General features: G+C 42.1%; 1 protein-coding gene across 7 annotated transcripts in view; it reads left to right on the top strand.

The window, feature by feature from the left end:
* PXYLP1 (2-phosphoxylose phosphatase 1) overlaps positions 1–18,368 on the top strand; it is an 84,884-nt gene that overhangs the window by 47,498 nt on the left and 19,018 nt on the right. For 3 of the 7 annotated variants that reach the window (XM_083868403.1, XM_083868402.1, XM_083868405.1), the window contains one exon: positions 2,696–2,830. In XM_083868403.1, the coding sequence (XP_083724529.1) occupies positions 2,752–2,830 (79 nt within the window). In that variant the 5' untranslated portion in view covers positions 2,696–2,751. Of the gene's footprint in view, positions 1–1,372; positions 1,735–1,791; positions 2,311–2,330; positions 2,463–2,695; positions 2,831–18,368 lie in introns of those variants that run through there. The other 4 variants (XM_083868404.1, XM_083868401.1, XM_083868407.1 and 1 more) reach the window with 4 other exon arrangements.

Genomic DNA, 18,368 nt, shown 5'->3' with positions numbered 1-18,368 from the left:
ACATCCACAGGTCTGTTAAATCCCTCCAGGGATGGATGGTGCCTCCACCACTGCCCTGGGCAGCCTGTTCCAGTGCTTGGCAGCCCTTTCTGTGAAGAACTTTTTCCTAATATCCAATCTAAACCTGCCTGTCTCAGGGATGAGCATCAGTCATTGCATTTTGGGCACATGTCAGAGGCTGCTGTTCCTGGCATCGAGTCCCACCTCGGTGTGGTGCTCACTCCCCTTTAAAAGCAGTAAGTACTTCCTTGGCTGGGAACCACAGAGCCAGGCCCTGTTCCTGCAGCCCAGCGAGGTGGTGCTGGCAGCTGGGCATGGAATTGCCCTTTGGAAGTTCAGTGTGGAGGTGTTGAGGCTGGGCCAGGACCTGCACTATGTCTTGGGTAAACAGATAAAGACCAGCAGTGCCTAAATGTCAGCCTGGCAGTGAATTCTCTGTGTGCTCTTGCTCTGTCCTACTCTGTCCTGAACACCCCAAATGTGTTTTGCTCTGTGGTTTGTTGTTTTGTTTCATCTGCGTGTAAGAATAGTTTTGTGGGAAGATAAGGTCGGTTTGCTTTTATTTCTCCCTCTTCCAGGCTTCATTTTATCTTTTTTCAGCTTACAATGCTCACTTCAGTGAGTGCTCACAATTCTTGTACTGCCTTTGTTCCACATGTGCTGGCCAAGCACAGCTGTGCCCTGGGAGTACCCTGTGTGCCAGCCTGGAGGAGCAGAGGCTTCAGGACTCAGTCTCACATACCCTCCCCTGATTCCCTGCAGCTTCTTGTCAAGGAGGAGCTGATGGCAAATTGTGTTGACAGGCTTTTAATTAACAGCTTCTCAGCAGGAGCTGTTCCTATTCCTCATAAGTCGCAACAGAGCAACTTTTAATTTGTTAGCAAGCCGAAGTGTATTCAAAAGAAAATTCTTTCCACTTCATAATTTCTTGAATGATGCCTTTCACACTCAATGTTTTAAAGCTTCTGATCTTGCAATTAAGGCTTAAAGCTCATTAAGCTTACTCAGGAAAACATTTTGCTAATAAGAAGTATGTAAGATCTCCTATTTTTCAGTCTTTATTTTTCTTTTCTTGTGGCAGCTTTATTTTATGCAACAACAGTATTAATCTGTGTAGACTGTGCACAAGACCTCTTGTTCCTGAGAGCTTTTTAACAGATTTTACCTTCTCCTCCCTGCTAAATCTATTTTTTGTTTTTTTCCTGTGGTTCCTTCTGTTGTCCCATCTGTTTGGTTGAAGTGCTTTATTTTCTCCTGGTGTTTGACATACACTAATCCTTTTACCTTCTATCCTTCACAGCTTTGTTGAGTTGCAGTGGTGTAGCTCAGTTTTGCTTCTGCCTGCCTTTCACCAGGATGTTCCAGGATGAGCTATGATTTTTTGACATTGAGAACTGTTAAAATTATTGTTCCTTCCAACTTTCCCTCTCCCTCTCTTTTTACTTTATTTTTATTACTGCTTGCACATGCCATTTACGGTGCTGTTGGCATTTGGGAAAAATACTGTAATGACTCTGGTTTCTTGCTTCTCAGAATCTCCAGATCTTTCCATTCTTCCACAGTTTCCAAAAGCTGTAAATGTAGCTGTCCAAGTAAAATGAGGTGCAAAGACTTCAGTCCTGCAAAATGTATGTGCATAATGGATTTCACTTACTGCAATCACACAACTCATTTCAAGACCAGCCCCAGTAGATAAAATAAGTTCAGTGATTCCTGAGACCTTTTCAAATACTAGTAAGAAAATTAACTGGGGGGGTGGGGGGAAGGGGGCAGTGTAGAAAAAATCAGAATTTTGAGGTTGTGGTTTTATCAGCACTCAGAGATTAAAATATTGCTGAGATGGTTACTTTTTGGAGTCCAGAAGAGCTTTGGTAAGCAAGTATGTATTAATTGCATGTGCATGTAAGATTTGTCATTCTCAAAAGCAAGAAAAGTTAAGAGAGGCCTCTTTCTGTGAGGAAATAAGTTCTGGGGCAAAAAAGAAACAGTGGAGGGGAAAAAAGTTACTTTCTGTCAACAGGTTTGAATGTTCTGTCATAAATAGAACTCAGTTCAAAGGATCTGGGAATCTCAGAAGGTTTCTTTCAAGACTAACCAATTTCCTGCAACACACTGTCAGTGCTGGGAGGAGGCATCTCTTGCACATAAGAGCAGCTGGTTGTTTAAAAAAGAAAAAAAGGCATGTGGGGGGGAGAGCAACCCCCTCTCATCCCTTATATAGAGCAATTTTCCACAGGAAAGCGTACATCTGTGAAAACAGGGCACTTCAGCAAATTCTCTACTCTTCAGGATGTCATTTTGCAAGGAAAAGTGTGTTTGGATGTTTACAGGAGAGGGATTGGGTTTTTTGTAGTTTTATTTTTGCAACGAGTAACAACTGCTGAGGCTTTATTACATTTTTGTTAACTGTGTAGTGGTATTGATAGCTTTACTTACTCTATTTTATCTTAAGAATTGTGAATGTGAGTATTAACCCTGTGTTTGCAGGAGCAAGCTTAATTTTATAGAAAATGGAAATCTTTTTTATTTACCTGGAAGTTTTGTCATGGAAATACAGTTAATCCTATTGTTAGGGTGAAGACAACTTCTCCATTTTGTTGTTGCCAATTTGAATTGCCTTGTGTGCTTGCCTTTAAAGAATAACTGATGCTTCCACATCTGAAATATATATTTGCCACTGTTTTGTTGTTTGCAGGAACCACAGATACCTGAAGATGAAAGCATGAAGAGCAAGCAGAGTGAATAATAATAATGCTTTTCCGAAACCGTTTTCTGTTCTTGCTGGCCTTGGCAGCCTTGTTAGCCTTTTTGAGCCTCAGTCTACAATTCTGTAAGTGTCCTCATGTTTTGTTTTCCACATATAGAGGTCTATAGGTGTGTTTAAAACCAGCCATGATTATATGTTGTTTAAGCATTCTTTCTTTATTGAAATACTTGGGGTTTGTTTTGGCGTTTTTTGTTTGTTTGTAAGGATTTACGTATGTTTGTTTTCCAAAAAAGTAAGAAACATAGTTTTGTGTGCCATGTAGGAATCTATACAATCTAAAGAGTTCAAATCAGGCTATTGTATTTTTAAAAATCTGCATTTTGTAGTGCAGTTAAGTAACTGAATGTGATTGAATCCTTCTGTGAAAGGATACAAACCACACAGGAGTGAAAACTGCTGCAATTCCTATTTTAAATTGCATCAGACCAGATGGGATTGAGGAAACGGCTGTGAGGTTTGAGTGCTGGAACTTCTCCTGATTTGTACCTTCACTTCAGGAAACAGTTGGATTGGTTCATCAGAAGTGGTTGGTTTGTTTAAGAACAGATAAACTGTGTTATGCTTCAGATGAATTTATCAAAGGTCAGTGCAGAGGGCCTTCACATGCTGCTGGCTGAGCAGGGGGTGCTGCTGAGGGCAGGGCAGGTGACAGATGAGATAACCAGCCCTGTGGCTCATTGTCACCTGCTTCAGGAGAGAGCATTTCCCAGGTAAAGCCATGCTTGGTGACAGTGTGGTCTGTACTAATGCACAGCAATGCAGTGAGTTGCTGTTAGAAGGCAAGTAGAAGTACCCAGGCATAGGGTAGGATAACATTCTTTGTTTTTGTCATCTTTCACTTTGTTTTAACGAGCACAGTCCTTCTGGGCTGTGCTTTTTTCTGCATCATGTAAAAACCCCCAAACCCCAAAAGATTACCATAGAATTAAAATGTGTCTTTTGCACATGACAGACATGTCTTAAAAAAAGGGAGGGAGAGAAGATGAAAGAAACTTTGTGGTTTTCTGCTATTATTTTTGTGTGCTTAAACTCATCTGCATGTAATAAAGGGAACTGTGGCTCTGGATTGCTTTTTCTGCCTCCTCTGGGCACAAGCCAGGGGCCCTGATTGCAGCTCATTTTGCCCCTTAGGTTCTTTATGGCTCTGCCCTTGATGTTGTAGGGTTGGTTATGAATTGTGCATAGGGTGAAGGTCCTAGAGGAGCTGAAACATGAAACTGAATTGTTAACGAAAATGAGTTTTATTTAGAGATGAGGAGGTAGGCATTTAGGAGAGTGAATCACATTTCATCTAAAGATAAAATTATTTTCTACTTAATTAGAACATAACATTTGTGCTAGAGATAAGGATGTTTGAGAGGTGCTTTTTAAAGCATGTAACTGCAGCAGGTGGCAACTGTGAAGCTCCAACTGTGAAGTGCCAAAACCAACACTGATACAGGAACCTTTATATAACGAGAGCTGCAGTACAGTCCACTGGGAACCAAGACATTCAGGTAGCCTGATACTTTAACTTCTACCAGCTTCAGGATGTAGAGCAGTTAGTCCAAACTTGGAGCAAAGACCATCTCCACAGCAAAAACAAAGCTCTCTTGGATCACTTTGTGCATCCAGGTGAGCTGTGCCAGCTGGGCAGCCTGCAGCTCAGCAGCTTCAGAAGAGTTACCAGTGTTACCACTTGTTGCTTTCTTTATCAGGAACTTTGCCACATCCTCATCAGTGCCCGTTTCTGTTAGGAAACACTGTTTTTTCACATCCTCAGAATGTTTTAACTTTGGGATTGGTGAATCAGGCTGGTCTCAGCATTCTTCAACACCGAAATTTGTATGAACTCCTCCTTCTGCATCCAGCATTTACAACTTATTTGCAAATAGGGTAAAATCTGAGCTATTTTACCCCCACTTAGGCAGAGCATCCTGCTACAGGCCCCTCATGACAAGACAGATAGTGATGCCTGGAGCTATTCCCCAGTGGAGCTGGTGCAGGGTCTGGAGCAAAAGTCTGGTGGGGAGTGGCTGAAGGAGCTGGGAGTGTTTAGGCTTGAGAAAAGGGGGCTCAGGAGGATTTTATCACTCTCTACAATTACCCAAAAGGAGGTTGTACAAGGTGGGGATCAATCTCCCATTTAACAAGGGATAGGACAAGAGGAAATAGGCTCAGGTTGTGCCAGGGGAGGTTTATATTGGGTATTAGGAAAAATGTCTTCACCAAAAGGATGGTTTGGCATTGAAACTGCTCAGGGCAGTCCTGGAGCCACCGTCCCTGGGGGGATTTCAAAGACATGTACATGTGGCACTTGGGGTCATGGTTTAGTGGTTCTGGGGTAATGGTTGGTGTTGATCTTAGAGGTCTTCTCCAACCTAAATGATTCTGTGATAACATGATTTATATTCATGGAATGAAAATGAGTGTTTATACATTTAGACTCAGAAAAATGCCCAAGCCATTGATTTATTTTGCTTTGTTAGAAGGGAGGTACCTCCTGAAGCATTTGGAGTGGAAAGGAATGTTTTATGCTGTTGTGAGATTGTGAATCTATGTTAGCAAGCAGTGCACAGCTTTGTGGAGGAGGGCTGGTAATTTTAAAATATGCTACTGCTTTTCTAAGCATGAGATGTTGAAAATATCTGTTCCTTTCTGTGATAAATTTGTTTATAAAAGCAAAACAGTAACACTAAATGTATAATTATACAAGTGGTACATACCTTCCTTTTTCAAATTTCTGCTTTGGAGCAGAGCATAACTTCTATAAATGCTTGATATTTTATCCCTCTTACCCACATGTGGAAATGTGGCATTTGAAGCCAGACATGAGAGTTGTAGCTGACTCTGAAGCAAAGGGAGTAGTAAAGGCCAAGCTCAGCTGATTTTCTGACTCAATATTACAAACAGCCCACACTGGGTTGGCTGACAAGGTCACAGTCTGGCTCGTGCTTCAGCTATGGGGGTTCAGGAATTGCTTGCAGCAGTTTGCCACCCAGTCAAACAGAAAAGGATGCTGGTTTACTTTAATCTGCTGTGCTGGGAAGAACCTGGAACTGCTTTATGAGCAGTGATTTCTGCAGCCACGATGAAGTGGAGGTGATGGGTGTCACGTCAGCAGCCCCACTACGTCTGTCCTTGCTTGCAAGACAAACTCCTGAGGCAATTGTTTCAGAGCTAATAGTTGCCACATCTCCAGTTTAGACACAAGGATTAAAACACTTGGGAAAACAACCAGTGTAGGACCTCAGAATCCTCAAGTGTTGGTAGGCTGGGGATAGACCCTGGATTGATAGAAAACTCTGTCCCCTGTTATGATGTTTGGTTGTTCATGGTCCCTTTCTCTTCTCTTGTGGTTTCTGAGTTCTGTGGTTTGCTTTCACCACAAGGCTGGTGCTTTATGTGGGTACTAACAGTTCAACTCCCAGGGTAAATCATGGAGATAGTTTCCCCCAAAGTCTCTCTCAACAGCTCTGAGACCTAGAAGTGTTCTGGTATTCTGTCCCACCAAGAGTTTCCCTGGGTGGCCATGGAGCAGTTGGCTGGATCCAGGTCAGAAACTGCCCCCAGAGCTCTGTCCCAGGAGTGTGGCAGGCAGCTCTTAGAGCAGTTGGGTCACCTTTGTCACATGTTGTGTGCTGGCTTGGCTGGCTGCATCAAATGCCAGCTGCATCTTCTCCATCTCCTTATCCTTGGTAGAAGGAGACATGTAAGCAGATTGCTGCACAGCTGGAGACTTTTTAAACTGTAATAGTCATTGTTCAAGGTGATGTGATGCTGTGGATCCTGTAAGACACAATCCCTCCTGCCAGGGTTCTCAGTCCTGCACATTTTGGGCAATGGGGCACTTGTCTGGTTCTGCTCTTTATGTCCTTGGACAGGAGCAAAAGGCACAGGGTCTGTGTATGGTCTTTGTCTGCCCTTGGGGCTGGCTGCTTTCCTGGGAATTTCACATGGAGCAGCAGGGTAAGGGAGCTTCCTTCAGGAAGTCCTGCTGTTTTCAAGCACAGTGTATTTATTGACATAAATAATGCTACAGGTTTATTTTTTTTTTCTTCACATACCTGGGGGACAATGGGAGAAATGCATTTGAGAGACATTTGAAATTTTACTAGACTATTCTAATACCTGTTCATAGTTTTGTCAGGTTTGGTTACCAGTTCTAGTTGGCACGTAGAAGACTTTTAACAAGGAATTTATACTTGCTGAAAACATACAAGCCTTAACAGTTCCAGGCATCTTTAATATAATTTTGTGGCCTGGACTTCGAAGCAAAAGATGTGCCCTCAAGTTCAGTTTGGCTGTTAATGCATTGTACAGAGTTAAATCTGCAACAGTCAGCAACAGAGGGAACCTCTCTTGAATGGCAAATGCCACTGGATTTTGTACACATTCGAATTTTTAAGTAGTGTAGGAAAATGACAGTGTTAAAAGTTAACATGAAAAAGATGTTCCACTGCTGGCAAGAAGAACACTCTGATGTGTCCAATGGATAATTATTTCAATGGAACATTTTTGTTTGGGAAACCCATTGGACAGGGAAACTGGTTGACTTCCAAACCAAATAAGACTGGCAGATTAAAGTTTTATTAGGAATTGCCATTGTTTCCCTCTTGTTTTATGTTTGGGGCCAGATCTACAGAAAAGAGTGAAGAAGTATTTTTCTTATAGTGTTCCTCATTCCACAAGTGCTTTTATTTTTCTCCCGTTTATGTAAATGGTTATGGTTGTAAAACAATTTTAAACTTGAGCATTAGAGGCAAAAGGAGAGCTGGTTTTGATAGATTTGTCAGTTAAGGCTGTTCTAAAATGTAGTTCTGTTGTTTTTATCTAAATTTTTCATTGTTTTGCTTTGTCAGAAAAACTGCAGAATGGAAAAATTACCTGTGCTAGATTATGGGCTGTATTTTTGTCTCTAAATATTTTCTGTAATGCTGTTGACTAAAAATAGGCAATTTCCTTCTGTACAAACACAGAGAATATATGTAGGGATAGTTCATTTGTTTTTTTGCCAGAAGAAGAGGTTGCAGTGGCTGAGATCTTCCTGCTGTGTGCTGTGTGACATGCCTAGAGCAGTGCAAAGGGAAGGGAAATGCAGTGGTTGGGGCAATTCCTGCAGTTCAGGGACAGAGGATGGCAGTGCACCCACATCCAAAGGATGTGTCAGAATCCAGCCGTGGTCCTGCAGCCTCAAACTAAGGAGATAAGACAGATTTTAGGACTCTGTCAATGTTAATTGCATTGTTAATTGGTTAGCCCTTAGGTCAGCTCAGGAACAGGAGTTTACAGGTAGGCCTGAGGAGTGACTTTCTTTTTCCTCCCAAGATTGGTACCTGAGAACCCAATTACTGGGCAGACACAGGCCTTGCCCTACAGCAGGAACATCTGTGACTGGCAGCAGAAGCCTCAAGGGGGTCTCCTCAGGATGATTCAAACATTTACCATGAGTTTCCTTGAATAAACCAAACAGAAAGGCAATTTAAAACCTCTCTGTTAGGATGCCATGTGTACACTCTGTAAAATTTGCTTGACAATAATTTTTTTACTCTATAATCAAAAGAATGTAAATTAATTTTTCCATGAAGTAAATAAAACTTTTGTTTTACTTTGATTTTTAGAGGTTTTTTTTTTTTTTTCTGTTTACTGAAAGCCCAAGGGAAGTAACAGTCAAGAGAAGAGGACTAAAATGATAGTGGGAAAACATCTTTTTTACAGGGATGCTTTTGATTACCCTGTGGCTGGCACCGGTTCCAGACTGTCTTTCTGAAGGCTCTGGCTCTCGGGCAGCTCCTGCCCATGGAGCTTCTCTTCTGGTTTAGAGTTTGTTTTCCTACATCCTTTGATACTTTGATCAGTGGCTTAGGCTTGCCTTTTGATAAAAAGAATTTTGGCCACTGCCACTGCTTTTTAGGATGTTGGCCACTGCCCTGGCCAGGTGCTGGTTCCCATTTAAAGTGTGAGAGCTGTTTATGGGGTTTTTTTTGAGTTTTTAAAAAATGCCTTCTCTGCCTTGACAGGTCATGCTTGCGTGTTGGTGTATCAGCATGTCTGGAAGGGACACTTTGCTGTTCCAGTAATAATTTCCCTCTACTTTCTGTCATTTGGTTTCACACTGGAGGTTCTGGTTTTAGAGATGAGTCACAGGAAACAGAAATTGGGATTTTCCACACAGAAAAGCAGTAGAGTTTTATTTTGCTGGCTTGAGCTTTGCCAGCAGCTCTTACTTTGTGAGGACAGTGTGGGCATCATACACAACCCTGGAGTGTTTGGGGTTTAGCCTGAGATCCTCACCTGGCTTACTTCAGCCCCTGCAGGGAGCCAGAGCCCTGGGGCAGTGGCTGCTGGGTGGGTATTGCATTCTGCTGCTCTGTACAAGTAACTATATTTAAAAAACCACAGCTTTAGAATTCTCGATGTAGAGAACTTGTTTTTTGTCATGTGTTACCAGCATATGAAATTAAAAGGAGAGCAGATATCTCCCTTCATGAATTTTGCCTTCAAGCTCAACAGCATGGCAGATTTTCCACTCATGAGAAGTCTCTCTGGGTTTCATTTTTTAGAAGTGCTAATTTAATCTGAATTTAAGATTTAAGGGAAAGATGAGGCACAAATAATAAATCCAAGACTCTGTACATTTTAGCAGCGAATGAAGAGAAGTAACTGTAAATACAGAGATATTTTGGTTAAAGATCCTTTTTATGTTTGTTAAAACTGGAGTTTTAAATAACTTTTTTGCAATTTTTCAAAAGTGGTGTTATAATGCATCAGTCCACAAAATGAACCCTTGAAGGGAAAGGAGACATGATGAATGCTTGAGAGTGATACTATGAGACAGTCTTACTGCCTCCTATAAAAATAGAGCAATCATTTCAAAATAGCTGCTTTAAATATAGGTCAGGTTAAATCTCTTGAGACAGGATTTGACCCACAGAAGTTACTTGTCAGGCTACAGAAGTTCACAATTCGTGTTTAAATGTATATTTTGACTTCATCCATGGTAGTTAGTTGGACTGTATTTTAGCAGAATTAATATGAAGTGTTAAAGCACATGTTTGAAGGCTACTGTACAGTTGATTCTGTAGTGGTGGGTCAGGTGATTGATTGATTGATTTATATATTAACAAATTTTATTTTGTCATTAAACCAGTTCTCTGCCCCTCCTCTTTCACAGGTCTTGAAAGCCAAGTCAGGCTGCCTTACGGGTCACTGCAGGCATGTTTTAGAATGGCATGTCTGTCTTTTAAATCCAATAAAATTATTCCTAGGATTTTTCCATATGTTACTTGTATACTGGACTGAACTGTGTTTTAACAACTCAAACATTGTTTTAAAACGTGGATATTCACCCTATTTTGTTTGTAGAAGTAGCAAAAAGAGAATATTGTTTCTACTTGCAGCTGTACATTCTGTGTAAGTGGTGAGTCAGGGTTAGCTCACACAGGTGAAACATGCACAAAGTAAAGCCTCAATTCTCACCAGAGCATGGCCCCTCTGTGTGGGGTTTGCAGTCTGGCTCTTGTTTGGGGTTCTCAGGCTAGCAGATTGCAGTGGAGGGCGCAGTCCCCCAGCCCTGACTGGCTGGGCTCTCTGGGACAGGGGCTCTGGGCTTTGCTCCCTGTGGCTGAGCCAGCAAAGGCACAGTTCACCAGTGTGTGGTTCTGCCCTCCCTGCTGAGTGTTCCTGTTGGGCTGGCTGGGCACTGGGCACTGATTCTAATCCCTGAAGGTTCGCTCTTTCCATAAACAATTTCTCAGCTGCTACAGGGCTGTCTTCCCTTGTACTTCTGTTTTTTTCGTGTTACAGAGATGATGACATCAAAACAAAACCTGGATGTCTTAAGCTGAGAAGGCAAACACAGCCTTGCCACTCTGTTTTAGAAGGAGCCTTTTGTTAATCTTTTGCTGACCACTATGATTTTTGAACAGTTTACTGAGAATTCACAATCATTCACACTTTATCTCTCGTACTTTACTTTGACCAGAGCTTTTAGGACAATGTTATCTATTAATTGCAAATGAGTTCATCATACTTTAAAAATTTGCTGTCCTTTGTTTTAGATTTGGGTTCTCCATCTTCATCAGAGAATGTTCTGACCCAAATTTCCCTTCTCTCTTTGTTCAGTGAGCAGAATTTCAACAGGATAGTACCAGAAAAACTACCTTAATGTCACTGGGTATAATGCAGTTGTGCTTTCCCTATTTCTAGGCCATGTGCAGTCTTTCTGAAAAGCATGGAGGGCTGCTTAAACTTCACGTTTGATGATAGGTTTGTTTCTCTGAGCTGTGTTTTGTGCTTGCCTTAATCCTCACTGTGCTGCTGCAAATTGAGTTGAAAACCATTGGGGTTTATGGATGTGCTGGTTCCACTGTGTGTATCTAAGAGAGAGAGATGCTTAATATGCTTCATACAGTTGTTCATGTTTCATCTTAGTCCTTTTAATTTTTCTCTTGCGAATTGTCTTTGGGGCAGTTTTGTTCTTTTATCTCTGCTTTTGCTGGGATCTCATTGCTGAAATCATACAGTGACTGACTTAATCCAAAGGATCTTGTCACTTGATTATGAAGGTTTTTGAAAAACTTACTGTGTGTTCTTGGGCATGTGGAGTTTCTGTGATTAATAAAGTGTCACAAACTGTACTGATTTTGAAGATTTTAATGCCTACAGGCAAGGGGGTTTTTTTGCCTTTTGTTTTTTCTGATAAGAGTAATCTCTGTTCCCCAAATTAGTTCCCTTTTAGCTTTTCAAAGCTCACTCTCTGAGAGAAAAAGCAGTGCTTGTAAATACTAAATGGCATTGTGGTTTATTTTAAATGAGGCAGGGTCTAAGTAGTTTGTATTTAAAAGTCTGGGGCTTTTGTGGACTTGCTGCAGTAAAATGGAAGTGATCTCCCTTCATTACTTTTGTTAGATGGTTGGATTAAAAGAGCTGGAAACATATGTGGTGTAATTTTGGGTTTACCAACTGTGCACATTAATGCTGAATGAAGACAAGAAATAAGATTTGCTGCCTTCCCCTAAGCTGTTTCATGGAGAGAGTCCCAAAGATGCCAATAATTCTCTGATCCAGAGAGCACTGTTCTGAATTCCTGAGATTAATGACTGTCATGGAAGGCTTCCCCAGCACAGAAATCTGTCAGGTTCTACTGTATTAAATATGTTGTTTTGCTGCTGGCAAATCCATGGCAGCTTTGTGTGCCTTGCCCTGGTGTTGACAAGGACAAACAAGTGAGCTGGTTTGGCGTGGGTAAGCAGTGGCATATGGTGTTGAGATCACTTCCCTGAGCAGGTCACTTTGTGGACAGAAAGCAGTTGGGATTAGATGTGAAACAGAAAAGTGCTAATTTAATGCAGTAGTGAAAATATTGATTTGAATTTGTAAGGCTTTTTATCTTGCAAGGACACTGCTCTAGAGAAGTGCCAGATGTCTGTGGGTTGTGTCTGACTGATGACATTAACATATGAAGCAGTTTGTGCCCTGTGCCTGTGCAGAGGCTGTGGCTGAGCTGCACACAGGGTGGATGTTCTGCCTTTGGGCTGGCAGCTCTCTGATCTCTGTCTCTGGCCAGGTGGGCAGGCAGAGATGCTGTAGGGAAGGCAGGAAGCAGGTCAGGAGATGAAGAAGCAGATCAGAAGATGCCTTTACCAGTGAGCAGATGTAGTTTATTGCAGCCCAGAAGCTGCTGCCTTGGTGTTTTGACACCAGGGGAGCAATACTGGTGAAGATGTGGTGGGCAGAGCTAAGGTGGGATTTTAAGTCCCTTCATTTCTTTGTTTTCCCTGTCTGTTTTGGGATTCCTGTTTCAACAGCTGGATGTACTAGTACACGTCCTAATGACAGTTGACTGGAATGTCAAAAGACATTGTAAGTATTTTGGTATGAGTCTGTGGAGAACCCTGAGGAAAAGAGTCATCAAGGATGATAGAAAAGAGCAGTGCATGCTTTCCCTGTGTGCAGGGAGCACTCACAGGGCTTCAGCTGTAGGGAGTTCATGTCAGCACCAGACTGCTGGGTAACAGAACAGGAGCAACCCTTGAACTGCCTTGAACTCTGCTTTATGGGGCATATTTTTGTATCATGCCCAGCTGCTGTAGATGAAAGGATCACTGAAGCCTGAGGACTTGTAGCCCATGTTCCTGAGAAAATACTTTTTGCTGTGTGTTCTTCTGCTGTGCTGAATCTTCTTGGCTGCCGTGTTGGTGTTCAGTTCATGTGTGAAATCTGCCAAACATCTTTTTTTCAGTCATGTTGCAATCGCTGCTGCACAGCTTCCCACTCCAGTGTTTGTGGGAATCATACAGACAAAAGGAAAAAACAAACAAAAGCAAACAAACCCCAAACTAAAAGCAAAGGTCCCACCCCCTGGAAAAGGATGGCAGAGGCTTTCAGTACAGTGTATATCAGTGTAGGGCAGTTGATCTTTATTTTGAGATGATACTATAGAAATGGGAAGAGTTGTCAGCTGTTTCTAAGCACAGCTGATAAAAGCTATTTTGAAAATCTATTCCAGGACAATTCAGTTGAATTCATCCATTTAGCTGTTGCTGAGTTCTGTAGACAGAAGCAGGACAGTGCTTTAAAATCTTGTTGCAGTGCTCATGAATCGTGTTGGATAAGTAGCAGTGGCTGGATCTACAGTATTTATAAAAATCATGCACTCAGGCCATAATTCCCCCGTTTAGTCTTTTTGTATTTAAGCCTTGTTTGGTGGCCCTCGGGACACTGGTTTGATATAGTTGAAGTCTTCTCTCACAGCATGATGAGACAGCTCTTAGCAACAGGAGGGACTTACCAGAGCATGGTGGTGGTTTATGGTGTTTGTTTCTTCTCATTTGGGACTCCCAGTGAGCCTGTGGTGGGCCAGCACCAACATAACTGCATCAGTGTAAGCATCTTTTGCATCTTGTCACTAAACAACCTGGAGAATGAGCACCATGTGCCTTGAGCAGTGTGTTTATAGAGCAGCAAACCTGTCTGGGTGTCTTGTAGGAGCCTCCCCCACTCCCTCCAGACCGAGTGCAGAGCCAGGCAATGGGGAAATTAGTGACATGCTGGAAAAGAAAAGCTTTAGTATGCACGTGTATTTATTTTAAAGAAAGTAGTATATTAAATTCATAAAAATAGAAATCTATTCTGTGGTGAACATTGTAGAGTTCCAGTGTAGTAGGAAACTACGATAAAATACAGCAAGTAATTTTTCACTTTGGAGGAGAAATGGAAAATGATTGTCATCTCTAGAGCTTGAAAAGGCTCAGATTTGCAGTCAGCATTGCTGTGTTATTGCTGTCAGGCTGAAAATCCTGGAAGCTATTTAGGCAGTGCCATATGTCCTTCTGAATTGTCCAGTGAAAAACAATGGGGGGCGGGGGCAAACCCCTAAAACGATAAAGCTCTTTTCAGAGCCACATCTGGACTTAATAAATGCAAGCACACATTGTATAATTTAATGTATCTGCTTAAATTAGGTCTCAAACACAAGAGTACAAGACCTGCCATATTGTGTTTGGTGCAAAAAGGATTTTCTTAATATATTTATTCTTCTCATGTAAATCTGATTGTGACCTTGTAAAAAGCTCTGCTAGCCATGCAGTTAATGCAGCTGGAAATAAGAAAGCTGTTCTCTGCAATACTGGTGTTTAAAGCTGGTGGCTACCAGGCATGCTGGTTGTGTGTAGTTGTTCTATTTTACCTTTGGACATGAACCCACAAGTACTGAAATCTGGTCTCTTGCACTGACTCTGATGTGGGATAAGGCCCTGGGTTGGTACCTAAGAGCTTTGGCTCCATGGGCAAGTGCCCCAAGATGAAGAAAACCTTTAAAGGAAGTTCACAGCTTGTGAGCCAGAAAATAGGCAGACAAGTAGGCTTTGCCCCACTTGTGGAAAGGGGTAGGAGGGTTGGCTATTTCTGTCCAACTCTGTGAAAAACATCTGAGGAGAGCAGCCTATTTATAGTAGTTGTCAGTTGTCCATAGGAACACTTGCATCTCCAGTGGAAAACTTTAGGGATCTGAAAACTAAGAAGGCTGAAAACTCAGATGGCATTGGACTGAAAAACAAGTTTTTGGTTGTATTTCGTGTAAGAAAATCACACCAGGATTGATTAGAAAAACTAAGATGCACTTAGAGGTTGTAGCTGCAATTTTATTATGATTGTTCTGAGGAGAAAGCAGGGACTGGTGAGAAAACTCACACTGGAGTGTATGTGTAGACTTCCATTTTGCTTGTGTGTGGCAGGAGAGCAGTGTTAAGTTTTTTTTTTCCTTATGTCGTAAAGTCTGTGATTTTCTTCAAAACATGCACATTAAAAATCTAAATATTCTAGAGCTCACACTCGTTCCCCCTCAATCAGATCTGACTTCCACTGGGTTAGCTGAGGTACATCTGCAGCCTCCTGGTTTCCCTGAATTCCCATTTTCTGTCAGTGAACCTGTGATATGCAGGATGCTTCAGAAAACTTACATTTCCTACACTTTAAGCAGAGAAACAGCATTTTTATTTCAAATGTCCCCTGGGGATTTTTCCAGTTGGAGGAGAGTGGTTTCCTCATGTTGGTTGCCCTGCTCCCATCTCCAGCATGTTTTGGGTGGAGGAGGTGGAGAAGGGCAGGAAGGGACCTGATGTTCAGGCTCTGTGGTGCAGAATGAGTCTGCAAGGCTAAAAGAAAAGGGGAATCCTCCTAATTTCTTGATTAAATCACAAGAAGTAATTGGGGGAGGAAACAGGACTGTTACTTCTGTGTTGTCACTATGAAACTGAAGATGTAGTTTGAGGAACTAGATGAGGAAATACAAACATAGCACTTAACAGAATTTCAAAGCAGTGTTTTTCTAATATTGACCCAAGTGATGCAGAAATTTACCCAGCAAAGATGAATACACCTAAATGGACACACACCCTCCTCATCTACCCAACTTCCCAGCTACATGAATTTAATCAATTTCTCTTGCCAGGTTAAAGTTTCTCTGTAAGAATTTGAAATATGATCTTCTGTTTTACAAGTCAGCTGCAGCATTCCTCATGGTCTTCCAAAGTAACTGTTTTTTTTTGCTGTAGGAAGGGAGATGTCCGTGTTTATTTGATAGGATCGATAGAACTGTTCTAGTGGGCTTTAATTTCTGGTGTCAAAATATGCTGTGCTGAAGGCCACAGCAGAACCATGGCTCTGCAGTATGAAATGCAGTATTCAAGGCTGCTGTAGCAGCATTTTTCAGCACGTTTGATTAGAAACACTGCCATGAAAAGAATATTTATTCAATATCTGCTACTTGCTTGCTGCACCTAAATACTCTTTGTGAATATTTTTTTAAAGTTTGTCCTAGAACTTGACATGTGGGCCTCTGGCAGTAGGATTGTGCTGTAAGACTGCTTGAAAAGTCTCTAAATTACTGTGATTTCTTTTACAGAAGGAAAAACAGCAGCAGCAGTCACAAAATTGAGTGGGTTAAATAGGTATATGTGTCTGGGCATGTATCAGCCCATAACTCACCGCTGGTGCTGAGTGTTTGCAAACTGTTGGAAACTCAGAGGAGATCTGTAGTGTGTTTGCTCCCATTTGGCTGCTTAGTCAATTCCATGAGCTTGGAAGTTCCTGACGAATCTGTGTTTGAATCACCCATTTTCACAGTTTGGGTAGGTAACATTTCAAGTGTGCGAGGAGGGAAGTGCTCACCTCTGCTGCCCTGCCCCAGCTGCAGTCTGTACCTGTGTCACCTTGGAACGCACACAGTTGCTAGGCTGAAATATTGTGGAGAAATTACACTCCAAGGAGCCTTCTTTATCTTCTCAGGGGTTTGTTAAGGCAGAGCTTTTTGCTGTTGCTATTCCAGGTTAAATTTCAGTGTGTACCCTTCTCCATTCCCCACTGTTCTTCTCTCTGTTACCCACCTCCCCCAGAGCTCCCTTCACTCTTTTTTTTTTCTCCTTTGTAGTTGTGCTCAGAGAATTTAGCAGCACTGTGGGAAGGAAACCTTGAAGCTCAGAGCCTGTTGTGTAGTTGTTGAGAGGGCACCATGTGGCTGCCCATGAACACATCTGTGCCTGAGAGACCCCTTCTGCTCCTCACAGGCAGGACACACAGCAGGAGTGGAGAAAATGGAAGGACAAATGCTTGGGGAAGCAGAGTTGGGGTGAAAAAAGTAGTTAAGAGATTGAGACTGAAAAGACACTGAGGACTATCACTTCTTCATAGATTCAGTGTACACAGATCTTACAGTAAAAAAAAAATCCTCTTCAGGGTCTAGAGGGCAAGAGGTTTCATTTAAAGCAAAAATTTCTGACGTTTTTTAGTTTAATTAAGCTACACATTCTAATAAACTAAAAGCCAGTGAAAATTTAAGACTATAAAAGTTTAGTAGGTCTATTTATATTTTATATAAATACCAAATCTAAAGTTAGAAACTTAGGTTCACAGGCTCAGAAAGCCTTTCAAAAGACTTTTATGGTAATTTCTTTTTTAATAGTACTTGATAGTTTGACCAGTGTGAGGTTAATAAGGCTTTTTTTTGTTTGTGTGATTACTCAGCATTCAAATACAGCACAGTAGTGATTGTGGCCTTATGCATTATGGATGGAGCCCTTGCTGTTAATACAGATCTTACCTCTGAGCCAGTCAAAGCCTTTATTTAGCCATACAAAAGAGGAAAATGAGAAAGGTGGGTTGTGTGTCACACAGGCACGTTTGAACTTCATTAATACCCAAATGTGCCTGTGCAATCCAGGGCAGAGCTCTAAAACTGCTCCTGGGGCTGTGCTGCTCTGGGATGAGGGTAGGGTTTTCTGAGACCACACCTGGGGGTTTGCAGGGCTCAGACCTGGGACTCACAGGGGTCATACCCAGGCTCTCAGGATGTCAGAGCTCTGGCAGGGCTGTGCTCAGGTTGCTTTGTTTCTCCACTGGCACTGTACCTTCAGTGTTCCACGATGTGCTCCTCAGCCCAGGTGTGCCTTAGCTGTTTATTTCCAGATTATTTTTCAGATCTTTTCCAGGTTGTTTCTTCACATTTTTTCCCCCCACCTCAGTTGTTTTCAAGAATTCCTGCCTCTTTTGGGTTGTTCTTCCATACAGTACTCCTGTTCTAGCTTCCATTTTTTTCAGGGAGAGAGCAACTAGAAGAAGAGCTGGGAACTGGGATGTTTAGCCCAGGTGAAAGGAGGCTCAGAAGGATCTTCTCTCTCTCCAGCCTCCTGAAAGAAGGTGGAAATCAGTCTCTTCTCCTAGGTGTCAAGCAACCTTGGACTGATACAAGGACAAGAACTAATTGCCTAAAGTTGTGCCAGGGGAGCTGTAGATGGGGTATGAAGAAAATGTGTGGTTGTGGCATTTGGGGCCAGGTTTTAGTGGTGCTGGGTTAACAATTGGATTCAATGATCTCAGAAACCTTTTCCAACCTTAATGATTCTATGAATCTGTGAAGTCCACATTCATCAGCAGACTCTCAGAAGCCTGAGTGTTCTGCTCTGTGCTAGGCAGCCTTGTTACTGCCCTGGTAGGAGCAGAAAGGGTGGGGGGAAAGGTGGAAGTGGATAAATAACTTTTTGTGCTCTCTGACATGCGTGTTTGCTTTTCTTTACCCATCAGCCTAAGGTTACTTACAGTGGGGTTGCTGTTTTTCATTTCTGCT

The sequence above is a fragment of the Zosterops lateralis genome (genome assembly GCF_965231275.1).
Source record: "Zosterops lateralis genome assembly, chromosome: 10".
In the NCBI taxonomy this organism is placed as follows: Eukaryota; Metazoa; Chordata; class Aves; order Passeriformes; family Zosteropidae; genus Zosterops; species Zosterops lateralis.
Note: the sequence above shows the minus strand (reverse complement) of the source record. Positions and strands in the feature narration are given on the sequence as shown.